This window comes from Entelurus aequoreus, linkage group LG18 (assembly GCF_033978785.1).
Source record: "Entelurus aequoreus isolate RoL-2023_Sb linkage group LG18, RoL_Eaeq_v1.1, whole genome shotgun sequence".
NCBI classification, from domain to species: domain Eukaryota; kingdom Metazoa; phylum Chordata; class Actinopteri; order Syngnathiformes; family Syngnathidae; genus Entelurus; species Entelurus aequoreus.
Genome location: NC_084748.1, coordinates 47,064,114 through 47,081,209, shown reverse-complemented (window position 1 = coordinate 47,081,209; position 17,096 = coordinate 47,064,114). Strand labels below are relative to the sequence as shown.

At 39.7% G+C, this 17,096-nt stretch overlaps 2 protein-coding genes across 3 annotated transcripts in view; one reads left to right on the top strand and one right to left on the bottom strand.

Moving 5' to 3' along the window:
• Window positions 1-17,096, top strand: part of LOC133634203 (microtubule-associated serine/threonine-protein kinase 1-like) — a 382,209-nt gene that overhangs the window by 154,258 nt on the left and 210,855 nt on the right. The gene's annotated exons all lie outside the window — the stretch shown is intronic.
• On the bottom strand, window positions 1,066-16,708 carry LOC133633629 (ribonuclease H2 subunit A-like). Its single transcript, XM_062026214.1, has 9 exons — window positions 16,558-16,708; window positions 16,220-16,351; window positions 12,352-12,423; window positions 10,241-10,367; window positions 10,085-10,172; window positions 9,835-9,972; window positions 6,049-6,136; window positions 5,828-5,951; window positions 1,066-1,345 (listed from the first exon to the last, which is right to left on the bottom strand). Exons 2-9 carry the CDS (start codon window positions 16,344-16,346, stop codon window positions 1,192-1,194), a joined length of 918 nt encoding a protein of 305 aa, XP_061882198.1. The 5' UTR covers window positions 16,347-16,351; window positions 16,558-16,708; the 3' UTR covers window positions 1,066-1,191.

The following is a 17,096-nucleotide window of genomic DNA, read 5'->3' as shown; positions in this document are numbered from 1 at the left end:
CAAACAGGTGAAATGTAACAAGAAAATGTCGCAATATTTACTCTAATAACACAAAGCTGCCATGCAGGCTGTTTCTTTCTTTAAAAAATAATAATGAATCAAAATCAATGTCATTATGAATTATTGACCTATTCAAGGCTCCAATTACGTCACATCTGAGATATTTTTGGGGAAAATGTTGCATATTTTGTGTTTCGCATATAAAAAACTGAGCTGTTTTTTATAAAGAAGGGCCTAAAACGAACAAACGAAAAACTTAAACAACAATAAAACGTATAATTGACGGATAGATCTGAAGTTGATCTCGAGATTATTGTGTTAAAAGTAAACAGTAAAAAAAAAAAAATAGAATGTATTTTTCAACACTATAATTATTTGGATCCCCAATAATTTTAGTGTGATTTGTTTTTAAGTGTCTTTGCTGAAAAAATAATAATGAATTAAAACCAATGTTGTTATGAGTTATTGACCTTTTTAAGGCTCCAATTATTATATAATCTCAAATATTCCACTTAAAAATTTTATTGTGTGAAAATATTGCATATTTTGTATTTTCTCCATAAAAAAACAGGGTTTTCTTTGACAACAAGAGCATGCAACTTAAATCTTTAAAAGCGTTCTATTGACAGATAGACCTAATGTTGATCTAGAGATTTAAAACTTGAATAATAGTAAAAAAATAATAATACTGAATAATGACACATTTTTAATATTTTTTTGACCAAAACCCTTTGGGGTCCCCGCGATCAAGCCTGAGTGGAGGCCTAAATGTATATTTTTTATACATATATTGTATTGGTTTTTAAAATAAAAAATAACAAAATGGCCCCCGCTTGCTTTGATTTTTCAGAATGCGGCCCTCAGTGGAAAAAGTTTGGACACCCCTGATCTACATCAACTATATGATTTGTCTGAGTGGCTGGACAGGACAAAAAAAAAAAGTGTTTTCCATCCATCCATTTTCTACCGCTTGTCCCTTTAGGGGTGGCGGGGGGTGCTGGAGCCTATCACAGCTGCATTCCCCTTCAGAAAACAAGAGTCAAGTTCAAGCAAGGGTTCAAAACAGACTTTCTAAAACATGTTTATATAAGTAAAACAAGTAAAGACATTCCTACATGTTTTGAGTGCTGGTGCAAAGACATTATTGCTCACAGTGTTTAGTACACAAGGCATGCAAGACCTTCAAAGTCCTCAGAGAGTGTCCACACTCTTCAGCCTGCGCTCAGTGAAGAAGCGGGGTGTCTGGGTCTGGTTGTTGCTGCCACCTGCTGCACTGAAGTAGGACAACATGGACCGGTTGGATTGCCGCTGCGCTGCCTTCTCCCCGTCCTCCTCGTCATCGTCCCTGAGGGATTGAGCAGGGTTGTGTGGTTAGGGCTGGACCATTGTGGCAGAAATATTCATCACGGCTATTGACATCAAAATTGCGATTAACAACACGATTATTCACTCGTTTGAAAACATGAGTAACAACTGGATATAAATAGTAACAAATAAACAACACAAGTAAAGACATAATACAAACAACAATACATTTAAATAGCATAAAACTGTTTTTCCATATTTTTTTAATTCCGTTTTGCCTTTTAGATTTGTTTTACCACCATAGAGTGTATGCTTTTTTTTGTCATAAATGGATTTATAATAAAATATTTGCAAAAAAAAAAAGCCTCATATTTATTTGTTGCAATACATCTTTGGACAATTTTGGCCAGTATTTTAAGTCCAAGCATAATAATTGTGTAAATGTATCAATAAGTGCTTTAAAGGCCTACTGAAATGAATTTTTTTTATTTAAACGGGGAAAGCAGATCCATTCTGTGTGTCATACTTGATCATTTCGCGATATTGACATATTTTTGCTGAAAGGATTTAGTAGAGAACATCGACGATAAAGTTTGCAACTTTTGGTCGCTGATAAAAAAAGCCTTGCCTGTACCGGAAGTAGCGTGACGTCACAGGTTGAAAGGCTCCTCACATTTCCCCATTGTTTACACCAGCAGCGAGAGCGATTCGGACCGAGAAAGCGACGATTACCCCATTAATTTGAGCGAGGATGAAAGATTCGTGGATGAGGAACGTGAGAGTGAAGGACTAGAGTGCAGTGCAGGACGTATCTTTTTTCGCTCTGACCGTAACTTAGGTAAAAGGGTTCATTGGATTCCACACTTTCTCCTTTTTCTATTGTGGATCACGGATTTGTATATTAAACCACCTCGGATACTATATCCTCTTGAAAATGAGAGTCGAGAACGCTAAATGGACATTCACAGTGACTTTTATCTCCACGACAATACATCGGCGAAGCACTTTAGCTACGGAGCTAACGTGATAGCATCGGGCTTAACTGCAGATACAAACAAAAAAAAATAAACCCCTGACTGGAAGGATAGACAGAAAATCAACAATACTATTAAACCATGGACATGTAACTACACGGTTAATGCTTTCCAGCCTGGCGAAGCTTAACAATGCTGTTGCTAACGACGCCATTGAAGCTAACTTAGCTACGGGACCTCACAGAGCTATGCTAAAAACATTAGCTATCCACCTACGCCAGCCAGCCCTCGTCTGCTCATCAACACCCGTGCTCACCTGCGTTCCAGCGATCGACGGAGCGACGAAGGACTTCACCCGATCATCGATGCGGTCGGCGGCTAGCGTCGGATAGCGCGTCTGCTATCCAAGTCAAAGTCCTCCTGGTTGTGTTGCTGCAGCCAGCCGCTAATACACTGATCCCACCTACAGCTTTCTTCTTTGCAGTCTTCATTGTTCATTAAACAAATTGCAAAAGATTCACCAACACAGAATTTTGCGATGAAAACAGAGCTTTTTGTATTGGATACAATGTGTCCGAATACTTCCGTTTCAACCATTGACGTCACGCGCATACGTCATCATACATAGACGTTTTCAACCGGAAGTTTAGAGGGAAATTTAAAATGTCACTTTATAAGTTAACCCGGCCGTATTGGCATGTGTTGCAATGTTAAGATTTCATCATTGATATATAAACTATCAGACTGCGTGGTCGCTAGTAGTGGCTTTCAGTAGGCCTTTAAAGGGGAACTGCACGTTTTTTTGGAATCTTTCACAATCATAAAGACATGACGAGGGATGGATTTTTTTTATTAATGCATTCTAAATATTAAACAGACAAAGTTTGCTTACAGCGGAGCAAATGGGGGCTCCACTATCCCGCCCATAAAATCTGATAAATAACCATTCAAAAAGCGCCAACAATACTGCATTTACATTTGGTGACTTGAATATTAACAAGTATTAGTGATATTGCTATTATGTGGTCTGCTGCTTTCTCGCTTCCTTACTCCCTATAAATGTTTTCTAGATCATAAATCCTGCCTCTCACCTGGAAAGTAGATGGCTGAGGACGGAATTCGACAAGTTGGGACACCATTTAAGACCTGGAACTGGCGAGAACAAGACAAAAAGTGCTTGTTCCCCCTACCGCCCCCTCGCCACGTTTTTTCACAAGGATTATGAGTCATTCTTCATCTAAATGGGAATATATAATCATCCCAGCAGTCGGCATCCTAATGACAGCAGACATCGTACAGTAAGTACAAAAAGTCAAAGTTTTTAGATATATGCATACTAGTTCTAGCTATTTGGCTGTTCTAGTTTTTATTTTAATTTATTTTTTTAAATCTTTTTATTTAAATTTTTTTAATACACTGTAGCACTTTGAGGTTGTTTACTCAATGTAAAGTGCTTTTTACAAATAAAATCTATTATTATTATTAAGTGATGTTTTATTATGTTTTATTGGCTCTCATAAAGTCTGCATTGAGAAGAAATCCGTGATGGCAAATGTATTTAAATATTTATTGGTGCTTCTTGAATCGTTATTTATCAGATTGTTTTGGGCGTAATAGTGGAGCTCCCATTTGCCACTGTAAGCACATTTTTATTTATGTTTATTTAATATTTACAAAGCATTAAAAAAAATCCATCTGTCGTCATGTCCTTCATAATGATTGCGAACGATAGGCAAAATTCCCCCCAAAAAGTGCAGTTCCCCTTTAAGTACATTATGCTTGTGTTAAGGTACTGTTTGAAACCTTTATTTTGTTAGCGCAGTCAGACCGGATGTTGTGCACAGCGCTGTTATTGTGAAGGGGGGGAAGTGTGCTGCTGTTCTGAGCTTGTTAAGTTTGAAGACGACTTGAGGCCATTTTAAATAAAAGAGAATCTCTCAAGTTGCGACTGCTATCCTGTTTGTACATTGACCTTACATCCATGATGTCGTTCACAACAACACAAGCAGATGAGATGTGTTGTAGCTGTACGGATTGTTCTTGCTCGCTTTAGCGTCCTAGTTTCAAGTAGCCATTTCAGGAGTGAATGACACAAACAAATGACAATGACAACATTTCACTCACATTTATGTCAATTTCAGTGTTTCCCACACATTCATTTATTTGTGGCGGCCCGCCACGAAAGAATTACGGCCACCACAAATTAAAAAAAAAAAATTTTTTAATTTTTTTTTTTTTTTTTTGTCCTGTCCAGCTTCTCAGGCAAATCATATAGTTGATGTAGATGCCCATATAGGCTGTTCAGGTTGACTTTACAAAAGAGAAGTGTAGGATACTTCTCTTGTTGCCTTATTTTTATTTGACCACTACTGTTTTCTGTTTATTTGTTACTGACTGTGGCAGGACACCTCTGCCTCTGTTTCACTTTATGTTGCTGGTAAATAATATGGTTGTAGTAGTAGGCTAAAGTTAAATTATTTAGTATGCACTAATTAAAGGGGCAGAGCTTTAAGAGACATTTTAGCTTTTATATTTTATAAGATATATTTTTTGTAAGAACCACAATTAATACATATATTTCAGTGAATAACTTATTGTTCAAATCTGTATATAAATATGTACATAAAGTGTTGTAATTATGTTGTAAAATGGATGGATGGATGGACGTTTAAAACAAAACTGTTATTAATTAATTAGTAAGTATACATTTTTTGAGCCTTTTTAGAGAAAATCATATCATTGTAGTAAATTATGCAAATTACTCGATGATGTCATGGTGACCCCGCTCATAGCCACGCCCCCACCGCCACAGGTATCTTGGCAGTTTATGGGAAACACTGAATTTCCTTGATATTTCTTGATATTTTACTGGCCAATTCTGTGATTCTGTCCGCGGTTACGCCTTACTTTTTTGCTGAGTTCAATGATTATTGATTAGGCATACTAGCGTCGTGTCAAACAAAAAGTAGCAACCATAGTGGGATCCAAAACTCCTCGTACGCATGGTCTTTTTTCCGCTCATTCACTCCTCATCCATTTCAGTTACAAGCACAGGAAACTGCATGCACATCGCACGGCCCATTAAGCGTTTAGGTTTTTTTTTTTTACAATTAGAATATCTTTATGATCCTGAGAAGATCAAAATCGAAAACGAGATTAAAATTCGATGAATTGTCCAGGCCCTGTGTGTGGTAAACATTCATCTCTTCGGGTCAAACATTTTACGCGGTCATTAAGAAATCAAAGCTATTTCAGCTTTCACACATTAGCAAGTCAAATGTTTGAATCAAAACCGGAGCTAATTTTAAAGCATTTTTTTCCTTCCTTTTTGTCTTTATGGACATGGGAAAAAGCAAGAAAGTTGTTATGCTTTCAATCAATTATTACTCAAACATGTCTTTTCCACATTTATGGCCTATATATATATATATCACCAAGGGCTCGGTCGGACACAGTGAATTATATTGGAATGCTGGTCAATAAATCATATCCTTTAAATCTCTGCATAATCCTCTGAGTCAAAGTCAAACACGTTGCGGAGCACTTACCAATGGACGGTCACCCCCTTGCTGTCAATTAAGGCTTTGGCTGTGCTCCAGCTGAAGCGCACAAACTGGGGGTAGCCAAACAGCGGGTCCAAGTACTTCAGCAGCCACGCTTTGGTCTTTGGGTCTGCGGGCGCAAACGTGTGGCATGAAGAGGCTTCCTTAAAAACTGCAGCTGTGATGATGAAACCACCTGACGGCGTGCTGTTAGGCTGATTTGTTACCGTTTGGGTATCCTGAGCCATAGTCACTATCCACCTCTGCCAGGTCCTCAAGGAAGGTCCATTTTTTCACAGCATGATCCCTGGCCACCTGATTAGAAACATGCAAATATTAAACTGTCTGCCTAAAAATGTACTAAAACGACTCGGACAAATCCAATGTTGTTGAACGCACTTTATGCGTCTTTTTACGCATTGAAATCAGAAAGGACGAGCATTTACGGAAGTCCACGCGTCCCCAGGATGTGGATTTTTATTTATTTTTTACCAACCCTGCCTTCTGGGACAGAACTCAAAACTCCGGTTTGCCTGTTTGTTTTTAAATCAATTATCGCTTTCCGCCTGTGTTTTGTTTCTACAAACCCCGTTTCCATATGAGTTGGGAAATTGTGTTAGATGTAAATATAAACGGAATACAATGATTTGCAAATCCTTTTCAAGCCATATTCAATTGAATGCACTACAAAGACAAGATATTTGATGTTCAAACTCATAAACTTTATTTTTTTTTGCAAATAATAATTAACTTAGAATTTCATGGCTACAACACGTGCTAAAGTAGTTGGGAAAGGGCATGTTCACCACTGTGTTACATGGCCTTTCCTTTTAACAACACTCAATAAACGATTGGGAACTGAGGAAACTAATTGTTGAAGCTTTGAAAGTGGATTTCTTTCCCATTCTTGTTTTATGTAGAGCTTCAGTCATTCAACAGTCCGGGGTCTACGGTGTCGTATTTTACGCTTCATAATGCGGCACACATTTTCGATGGGAGACAGGTCTGGACTGCAGGCGGGCCAGAAAAGTACCCGCACTCTTTTTTTTACGAAGCCACGCTGTTGTAACACGTGCTGAATGTGGCTTGGCATTGTCTTGCTGAAATAAGCAGGGGCGTCCATGGAAAAAGACGGCGCTTAGAGGGCAGCATATGTTGTTCCAAAAGCTGTATGTACCTTTCAGCATTAATGGTGCCTTCACAGATGTGTAAGTTACCCATGTCTTGGGCACTAATACACCCCCATACCATCACACATGCTGGCTTTTGAACTTTGCGTCGATAACAGTCTGGATGGTTCGCTTCCCCTTTGGTCCGGATGACACAATGTCGAATATTTCCAAAAACAATTCGAAATGTGGACTCGTAAGACCACAGAACACTTTTCCACTTTGCATGAGTCCATCTTAGATGATCTCGGGCCCAGAGAAGCCGGCGGCGTTTCTGGGTGTTGTTGATAAATGGCTTTCGCTTTGCATAGTAGAGCTTTAACTTGCACTTACAGATGTAGCGACCAACTGTATTTAGTGACAGTGGTTTTCTGAAGTGTTCCTGAGTCCATGTGGTGATATCCTTTAGAGATTGATGTCAGTTTTTGATACAGTGCCGTCTGAGGGATTGAAGGTCACGGTCATTCAATGTTGGTTTCCGGCCATGCCGCTTACGTGGAGTGATTTCTCCAGATTCTCTGAACCTTTTGATGATATTATGGACCGTAGGTGTTGAAATCCATACATTTCTTGCAATTGCACTTTGAGAAACGTTGTTCTTAAACTGTTTGACTATTTGCTCACGCAGTTGTGGACAAAGTGGTGTACCTCGCCCCATCCTTTCTTGTGAATGACTGAGCATTTTTTGGGAAGCTGTTTTTATACCCAATCATGGCACCCACCTGTTCCCAATTAGCCTGCACACCTGTGGGATGTTCCAAATAAGTGTTTGATGAGCATTCCTCAACTTTATCAGTATTTATTGCCACCTTTCCCAACTTCTTTGTCACGTGTTGCTGCCATCAAATTCTAAAGTTAATGATTATTTGCACAAAAAAAAATGTTTATGAGTTTGAACATCAAATATGTTGTCTTTGTAGCATATTCAACTGAATATGGGTTGAAAAGGATTTGCAAATCATTGTATTCCGTTTATATTTACATCTAACACAATTTCCCAACTCATATGGAAACGGGGTTTGTATTTGCCGGTGTTGTGCCAAAATGTGAATGACTGCAAAAAATGTATTTCCTCTGCGGGAGTGCGCACCGCTCGCTAAACCTGCATTGTTTAGTCCGAGAAATACGGTACTCTTCCATATCAGTAGGTGGCAGCAGGTAGCTAATTGCTTTGTAGATGTGGGAAACAGCGGGAGGCAGTGTGCAGGTAAAAAGGTGTCTAATGCTTAAACCAAAAATAACCAAAAGGTGAGTGCCCCTAAGCAAAGGCATTGAAGCTTAGGGAAGGCTATGCAGAACGAAACTAAAACTGAACTGGCTACTAAGTAAGCAGAAACAGAATGCTGGACGACAGCAAAGACTTACTGTGGAGCAAAGACGGCGTCCACAAAGTACATCCGAACATGACATGACAATCAACAATGTCCCCACAAAGAAGGATAAAAACAACTGAAATATTCTTGATTGCTGCTACAGGAAAATACCAAATACCGTATTTTCCGCACCATAAGGCGCCCCGTGTTGTAAGCCGCACCTTCAATGAATGGCATATTTCAAAACTTTGTTTACCTATTAGCCGCCCCGTGTTGTAAGCCGCACCTACGCTACGCTAAAGGGAATGTCAACAAAACAGTCAGATAGGTCAGTCAAACTTTAATAATATATTACAAACCAGCGTTCTAACAACTCTGTTCACTCCCAAAATGTAATGTGCAAATGTGCAATCACAAAAATAGTAACACTCAAAATAGTGCAGAGCAATAGCAACATCAATAACTCAATGTTGCTCGAACGTTAGTGTCACACAACACACAAAATAAACATTTAAAGCTCACTTTATGAAGTTATTACTCATCCACAAATCCCTCAAATTATTCTTCTTCGGTGTGCTTCACTTGTTTTTTGACACCATCTGTGATGTGGACGCGCATGCAGTCGTAGATCGACAGGGACGGAGCTGCGTGAAAAAAGTCACCCGGTCTCTCCGCTCATCTTTTCTTCATCCATCCATCCCTTCGAGTTAGCTTTTATGATGACGCCGGCTGGAAAGTTCTCTTTTGGCAAGGTCTTCCTTTTGAATATCACCGTGGGTGGAAGTTTCTGGCCGTTAGCATGGCAAGCTAGCTAGCTCACGGTGAAGGACGACTTCTCATTCCCTGTGGTGCGAATATTCACCGTACGTGTTCCCGTTGTATCCACAGTGCGGTTCACAGGAATATCAAAAGTCAGTGGAACCTTGTACGCGTGTCTCTTAGTAGGAGACATTTTGTGGTCTTTACAGAAACACACAAATGAAATGAAATATCCGCGCGCTTCTTCTTGTACAGGGGCGGGTGCTCACCTTGGCGGTTGCTTACAGTAGAAGAAGAAGCGCTTCCTCTTCTACGGGGAAAAAAGATGGCGGCTGTTTACCGTAGTTGCGAGACCTAAACTTTATGAAAATAAATATTAATATTAATCCATACATAAGGCGCACCGGGTTATTAGCCGCGCTGTCAGCTTTTGAGAAAAATTTTGGTTTTTAGGTGCGGCTTATGGTGCGGAAAATACGGTAAAGAGAAAAAGCCACCAAAATAGGAGCGCAAGACAAGAACTAAAACACTACACACAGGAAAACAGCAAAAAAACTCCAAATAAGTCAGGGCGTGATGTGACAAGTGGTGACAGTACACTTACTTTGAGACAAGAGCTATAGTGATGCAAGCTTATGGTTTAAAGTCATATCCAACAACGACTTTTCGTTTTTTCATGATTTCTGCTGGTGGTGTGCCTCCGCATTTTTTCAATGAAAAAAATGTGCCTTGGCTCAAAAAAGGTTGAAAAACACTGCTGTAGGGGTCTGACCTTTGCACAGATACTGGCTGCGCTGACAATTGGGAAGAGGGAGTCAGCTTTGGGCCTCACTGTCACACTGATGCCAGGGAACTGCTTGGAGAGCTTCTCTTCATACTTCTCAGCCGGGCCAACCGTGTCCACAAACACCTTCAAATAGAAGTGACATTATTCTCATTGTTTTATGGCGTTTTTGTGACTAACCTCATCCCTCCTCCAGGATTCAAACGGTAAACTAGTTCAATACGAACCATTGACGTACCTCTGTGAGCTGTACGCCGCTGTCCAACGCAAACTGAACTAAACCGATGGCTGCGTCATGTGACAGGGTGTTCAGGTTACACTTGGTCCTGTCAAAAGAGACGAGTTGTCGTGTCTGCTGCACATACACGTACTGTCGAGCGTCGGTCACACATACCTCTGTAACATACTGGTGGAGATGGTGTTGGGGGACAGAATGTGCAGGGCCCAGCCGATGAAACCTTTGGCTTCATCCAGACTTTGGAATAGGTTTTCTCGTTCTGCCTCTGATAGAGTTTTGGAATCTGTCCAAAAAACACACAAAATATGTTAAAAATAAAGGATAGAATAGAGCGTACATGTATGCGTCTATATACCATTGATTAGTACAGTGGACAATATGACGTGTCGGTGGTTCCAGACGCATGGAAATCGGACAATATGACGTGTCTGGGGTCCTAAACATGTGTGGACCAGAAAATAGGACGTGTCGGTGGTGCTAGATTGTGCGGACCAGACAACATGACCTGTTGGTGGTCCTAGTCTTTTGCGGACCAAACAATAAGACCTGTCAATGGTCCTAGACTCGTGCGGACCACACAATATGACGGGTCGGTGGTCCTAGGCTCTTGCGAATCGCACAATAAGCCGTGTCGGTGGTGCTAAATTGTGCAGACCAGCCAATATGACGTGTCGGTGGTCCTAGACGCATGGAGACCAGACAATATGACGTTTCTGTGGCCCTAAACATGTGCGGACCGGAATATATGACACGTCGGTGGTGCTAGATTGTGCGGACCAGATAATATGACCTGTTGGTGGTCCTTTACGCGTGCAGACCGGACAATATGAACGGTCAATGGTCCTAGACTTTTGCGGACTGGACAATATGACGTGTCAGTGGTCCTAGACACGTGGGGACCAGACAATATGATGTGTCGGTGGTGAGACGTGTGGGGACCAGACAATATGACGTGTCAGTGGTCCTAGACACGTGGGGACCAGACAATATGATGTGTCGGTGGTCCTAGACACGTGGGGACCAGACAATATGATGTGTCGGTGGTGAGACGTGTGGGGACCAGACAATATGATGTGTCGGTGGTGAGACGTGTGGGGACCAGACAATATGACGTGTCGGTGGTCCTAGACACATGGGGACCAGACAATATGATGTGTCGGTGGTGAGACGTGTGGGGACCAGACAATATGACGTGTCGGTGGTCCTAGACACATGGGGACCAGACAATATGACGTGTCGGTGGTCCTAGACGTGTGGGGACCAGAAAATATGACGTGTCGGTGGTCCTAGACACGTGGGTACCATACAATAATGACATGTCGGTGGTCCTAGACACGTGGGGACCAGATAATATGATATGTCGGTGGTCCTAGACGTGTGTGGACCTGACAATATGACCTGTTGGTGGTCCTAGATGTCCGTGGACCTGACAATATGACATGTCGGTGGTCCTAGACGCGTGGGGACCAGACAATATGACGTGTCTGTGGTCCTAGATGTGTGTGGAACGGACAATATGACCTGTTGGTGGTCCTAGGCGTGTGTGGAACGGACAATATGACCTGTTGGTGGTCCTCTACATGTGTGGAACGGACAATATGACCTGTTGGTGGTCCGAGACGTGTGTGGACCAGACAATATGACGTGTCGGTGGTCCTAGACGTGTGTGGACCAGACAATATGACCTGTTGGTGGTCCTAGGCGTGTGTGGAACGAACAATATGACGTGTCGGTGGTCCTAGACACGTGGGGACCAGACTATATGACGTGTCGGTGGTCCTAGACGTGTGTGGACCAGACAATATGACGTGTCGGTGGTCCTAGACGTGTGGGGACCAGACAATATGACGTGTCTGTGGTCCTAGACGTGTATGGACCTGACAATATGACCTGTTGGTGGTCCTAAAAGTGTGTGGACCAGACAATATGACCTGTTGGTGGTCCTAGACGTGTGTGGAACGAACAATATGACCTGTTGGTGGTCCTAGACGTGTGTGGAACGAACAATATGACCTGTTGGTGGTCCTAGACGTGTGTGGACCAGACAATATGACCTGTTGGTGTTCCTAGACGTGTGTGGACCAGACAATATGACCTGTTGGTGGTCCTAGACGTGTGTGGACCAGACAATATGATAACCCTAACCCTATAATTTGGGATACGAGTGTTTTCATTTACAACTTTGGTCTTAGAACTAATTGTGCTGGTAAATTGAAGTACCACCGTAAAGTCAGACTCCAAGTAGAAATGTCCGTCTGATGGATTACCTGCCACTTTCAAGGCCTTCAGCGCCTCCTTTTTGGAAACGGGGCAGAAGCAGATTCCATACACCATTGGCCCTGGATCACAAACATTACAGACAAAAGTACACTGAGCAAACACGACAACACAATAACAATACCACTGAGGGTCATTACAATATGTTATCAGATCCTGGTGTTTTCTTGTGTTTATTGCTTGTATTCCGTCACCTGACTTCTTCCCGGAAGTTAAAATCAGTGGTGGTCAACCAAGCAAAGATGCAAGCAGCATGCGAACTATCGGAGTACAAAAAAGGCTTAAATCTTCCTGCAAAAAGCAAATTCGACCAAAAAAACAACTATGCAATGGAATAGATCTTTATACCTTATCAAAAACAGATTTGTGTAGTGATATCAAGGATTATTTGTCAGTCGAGTTCCCAGACCTATGGAACTACTGTGCTCCAGACATTATTCTACACGACAAAACAGGTGAAACTAGGAAAAACATGGAGGTCTAGAACTTCTTTGTGTGTGGCTGGGTCAAGGTTATTGGTATCAAGACTCTCCCGGATAAATATGAATCGTTTTTGCTCGGGTAAGGTTGCACTTCATGATTTAACTTTGCGTCTACTGCCATGTTTGTTGTTGTTGTTGCACGCGCCGTTTACGAGTAGCGTGTTTTTCCCCGTCTTTATCAAAATATAACTATAGATGTCAACATTATGTATGTGCTGAAAGATTCATTTATTAATGTTTATCAAAATATAACTATAGATGTCAACATCGTGTATGTGCTGAAAGATTCATTAATGATTGTTTATCTTAATATAAATATAGATGTCAACATGGTGTATGTGCTGAAATATTCATTTATGATTGTTTATCAAAATATAACTATAGATGTCAACATTGTGTATGTGCTGAAAGATTCATTAATGATTGTTTATCAAAATATAACTATAGATGTCAACATTGTGTATGTGCTGAAAGATTCATTAATGATTGTTTATCAAAATATAACTATAGATGTCAACATTGTGTATGTGCTGAAAGACTCATTAATGATTGTTTATCTTAATATAAATATAGATGTCAACATTGTGTATGTGCTGAAAGATTAATTTATGATTGTTTATCTTAATATAAATATAGATGTCAACATTGTGTATGTGCTGAAAGATTCATTTATGACTGTTTATAAAAATATAACTATAGATGTCAACATTGTGTATGTGCTGAAAGATTAATTTATGATTGTTTAACAAAATATAACTATAGATGTCAACATTGTGTATGTGCTGAAAGATTCATGTATGATTGTTTATTAAAATATAACTATATATGTCAACATTGTGTATGTGCTGAAAGATTCATTTATGATTGTTTATTAAAATATAACTATAGATGTCAACATTGTGTATGTGCTGAAAGATTCATTTATGATTGTTTATCAAAATATAACTATATATGTCAACATTGTGTATGTGCTGAAAGATTCATTTATGATTGTTTATTAAAATATAACTATAGATGTCAACATTGTGTATGTGCTGAAAGATTCATTTATGATTGTTTATTAAAATATAACTATATATGTCAACATTGTGTATGTGCTGAAAGATTCATTTATGATTGTTTATTAAAATATAACTATATATGTCAACATTGTGTATGTGCTGAAAGATTCATTTATGGTTGTTTATTAAAATATAACTATAGATGTCAACATTGTGTATGTGCTGAAAGATTCATTTATGATTGTTGCCTTTGGTAAAAACTTTGGTAAAAAAAAAAAAAAAGGAAAAAAAAAGTGAATGAATTTTTATAACTGAATACATTTACATACGCATAAAAATTTGTTTTTTAATGAATTAAGTAACATTTATGACAACCTTTTCCCAAAACACAATATAGAACGTGAGATATAACAGGATAATGCATACATGCGTCATTTGTTTTTAAAACGGCTACAAAAAAATGGGACCCTAAAAATGTACTGTGGGATCCATACTTGCTAACCCTCCCGATTTTCCCGGGAGAGTCCCGAATTTCAGTGTCCCTCCCGAAAATCTCCCGGGGCAACCATTTTCTCCCGATTTCCACCCGGACAACATTATTGGGGGCGTGCCTTTAGCGTCCTCTCTCACCTGAAACCTTCACCCTTTAACGGCCGCATGCTGTCCTCAGTGACTGAGGAAAGCTAATGGCATCAACATCGACAATTTCTTAACGAACATCATCCCTATCCTCCTTCTTTTATTTATTTATTTTATATATATATAGCTGTAATTCACTGAAATTCAAGTATTTATTTTATATATACAGTATATATATATATATAAGAAATACTTGAATTTCAGTGAATTACAGCTATATATACAGTGTTTCCCACACATTCATTTATTTGTGGCGGCCCGCCACAAAAGAATTACGTCCGCCACAAATAAAAAAAATAAATAAAATAAAATTAAAAATAATTAAAAATTTAAAAATATATATATTTTTTTTGTTTGTTTTGTCCTCTCCAGCTTCTCAGGCAAATCATATAGTTGATGTAGATCGGCTGTTCAGATTTACTTTACAAAAGAGAAGTGTAGGATACTTCTCTTGTTGCCTTATTTGTATTTGACTTTATTAAATGTATTTATATTAGAAACACAACATGTGTATATAACAAAGGGTGCAAAGTCTGCAGGCAGTAGGAAACACATGGTTAAGTGTAGGGAGTAAAACTGATGGCAGTCTAAAGTTCAAGATTTTTGGAGCTCTTTGTTCAGTGGACCAGATGTTTGATGAAGCTCTGTGTCTATCTACCACCACTACTGTTTTCTGTTTATTTGTTACTGACTGTGGCAGGACACCTCTGCCTCTGTTTCACTTTATGTTGCTGGTAAATAATATGCTTGTAGTAGTAGGCTTAAGATAAATTATTTAGTATGCACTAATTAAAGGGGCAGAGCTTTGAGACATTTTAGCTTTTATATTTTATAAGATATATTTTTTGTAAGAACCACAATTAATAAATATATTTCAGTGAAGAACTTATTGTTCAAATCTGTATATAAATATGTACATAAAGTGTTGTAATTATATTGTAAAATGGATGGATGGACGTTTAAAACAAAAGTGTCATTATTAATTAGTAAGTATACATTTTTTGAGCCTTTTTCGAGAAAATCAAATCATTGTAGTAAATTATGCAAATTACTCGATGATGTCATGGTGACCACGCCCATAGCCACGCCCCCACCGCCACAGGTATCTTGGCAGTTTATGGGAAACACTGATATATATACATATCATCATCGGCGGTCACTCAAAGCGAGTATGACGATCCTCCTTGTAGGGGTGTATCCCTTTATGGAGGATGCCTGCGCATGACTTTGCTTAACGTGGGGAGACTGGTGCACAGACAGTCACCACACGATCCTTGACAGATCCGGGTCAGGGTCCAGTGGCATGGAGTCCAAGACGACTGGGGACCCTTTTCTGCTGCAGCCTTCATCCGCCATCCCAGCCGTTGTGACGCTCCACAGGGTTAGCAATCATCCTCCGCCTGTTCCACCGTTGAGGTCTTGGGTTGTTACTCCCCCATAACTGGGCCCACATGGATGTGGGGGTGCCTTCTTCCGCCATCGCAGCCGTTGTGGTGGTTCATTATATATATATATATGTATATATACACACCTCCCGCCCCCCAGCGGGCCTTTTGAATATCTCCCTAATTCTGAGGTCTCAAGGTTGGCAAGTATGGTGGGACCCCATTTTTAGGACTTGATGGGGTCCTAAGGACCCCATTTTGAAAATTCCTAGCGCCAACACTGTTAATGTATTGTAATAATAATATTAATAATGACAATGATAATACTAATAATAGTAACACAGGTCATACCCAGCACAGGTCCCCTGCCAGCCTCGTCGATGCCCAGGCAGCAGTCTTCAGTCTTGCAGAGATCAGGAATTGTGGAAGCTAACCGACAGCTGACGGAGTTATCGGCGTCAAAGTCGCTGATATCCATAACTTCTGCCGAACAGATTCAATCAAACATCGTTATGTCAATCATCTTAATGTCATGACAACGATCACTGACGGCTACTGTAGCTAGGCAACAAAAACCACAGCTCGGTTCTTTACTTGAGCTTCGGCATTAAGGAGTTCAATTGTTATTGAAACGAGAACCATGACATGACATCGAATGTTTAAATTACTTAGATTGAACTCAGTCTTACCTTATAGGACAAAAAGACGACTTTTCAAACGCAGCGCCGTATTGTTTCAAACGGAAACACTCGATCTTTCAAGTGGAATTCGCGCCTTGCGATGACGTCACTGACATGACGCCGGAGGTTTATGGGATACTGCCACCCGATGGCCTGGAGGTGCACCGGCAGGCAGCAACTATTATGGGAGGCTGAAGGTGATCTGTGTTATTTGTTTTATTTGTGTTTAAATATATTTTGGAGACTATGAATGAAAAAAAAAACGAAGCAATAACATCACGTAACTTAAAAAATAAATTGAAAAAATATATATGTTTTTGATAGAGACAACAAAGAGGAGGAACATGACATAGCTCAAGTTAATGGTATATTTTATTCATAAATAATGACTGTTTATGATGTTGTTTTATTTTATCCATCCATCCATTTTCTACCGCTTGTCCTTTTATTGTGGATGCAATTATATATGTATCCTGAAATGTATACAAAATGTACTATAATAGACTAAATACTACAACATAAAATAAACAACACTTTTAAAAAAAAAA

Bases quoted from the DNA above. Each gene is read 5' to 3' on its own strand.
- LOC133633629 (XM_062026214.1), bottom strand. From the start codon at position 16,346: ATGGATATCAGCGACTTTGACGCCGATAACTCCGTCAGCTGTCGGTTA. The intron at 12,424-16,219 runs GTATGACCTGTG...TTTGTGATCCAG, and splicing joins TGGCAGGGGACCTGTGCTGG to GGCCAATGGTGTATGGAATC. The intron at 10,173-10,240 runs GTATGTGTGACC...CTCTTTTGACAG, and splicing joins TCCACCAGTATGTTACAGAG to GACCAAGTGTAACCTGAACA.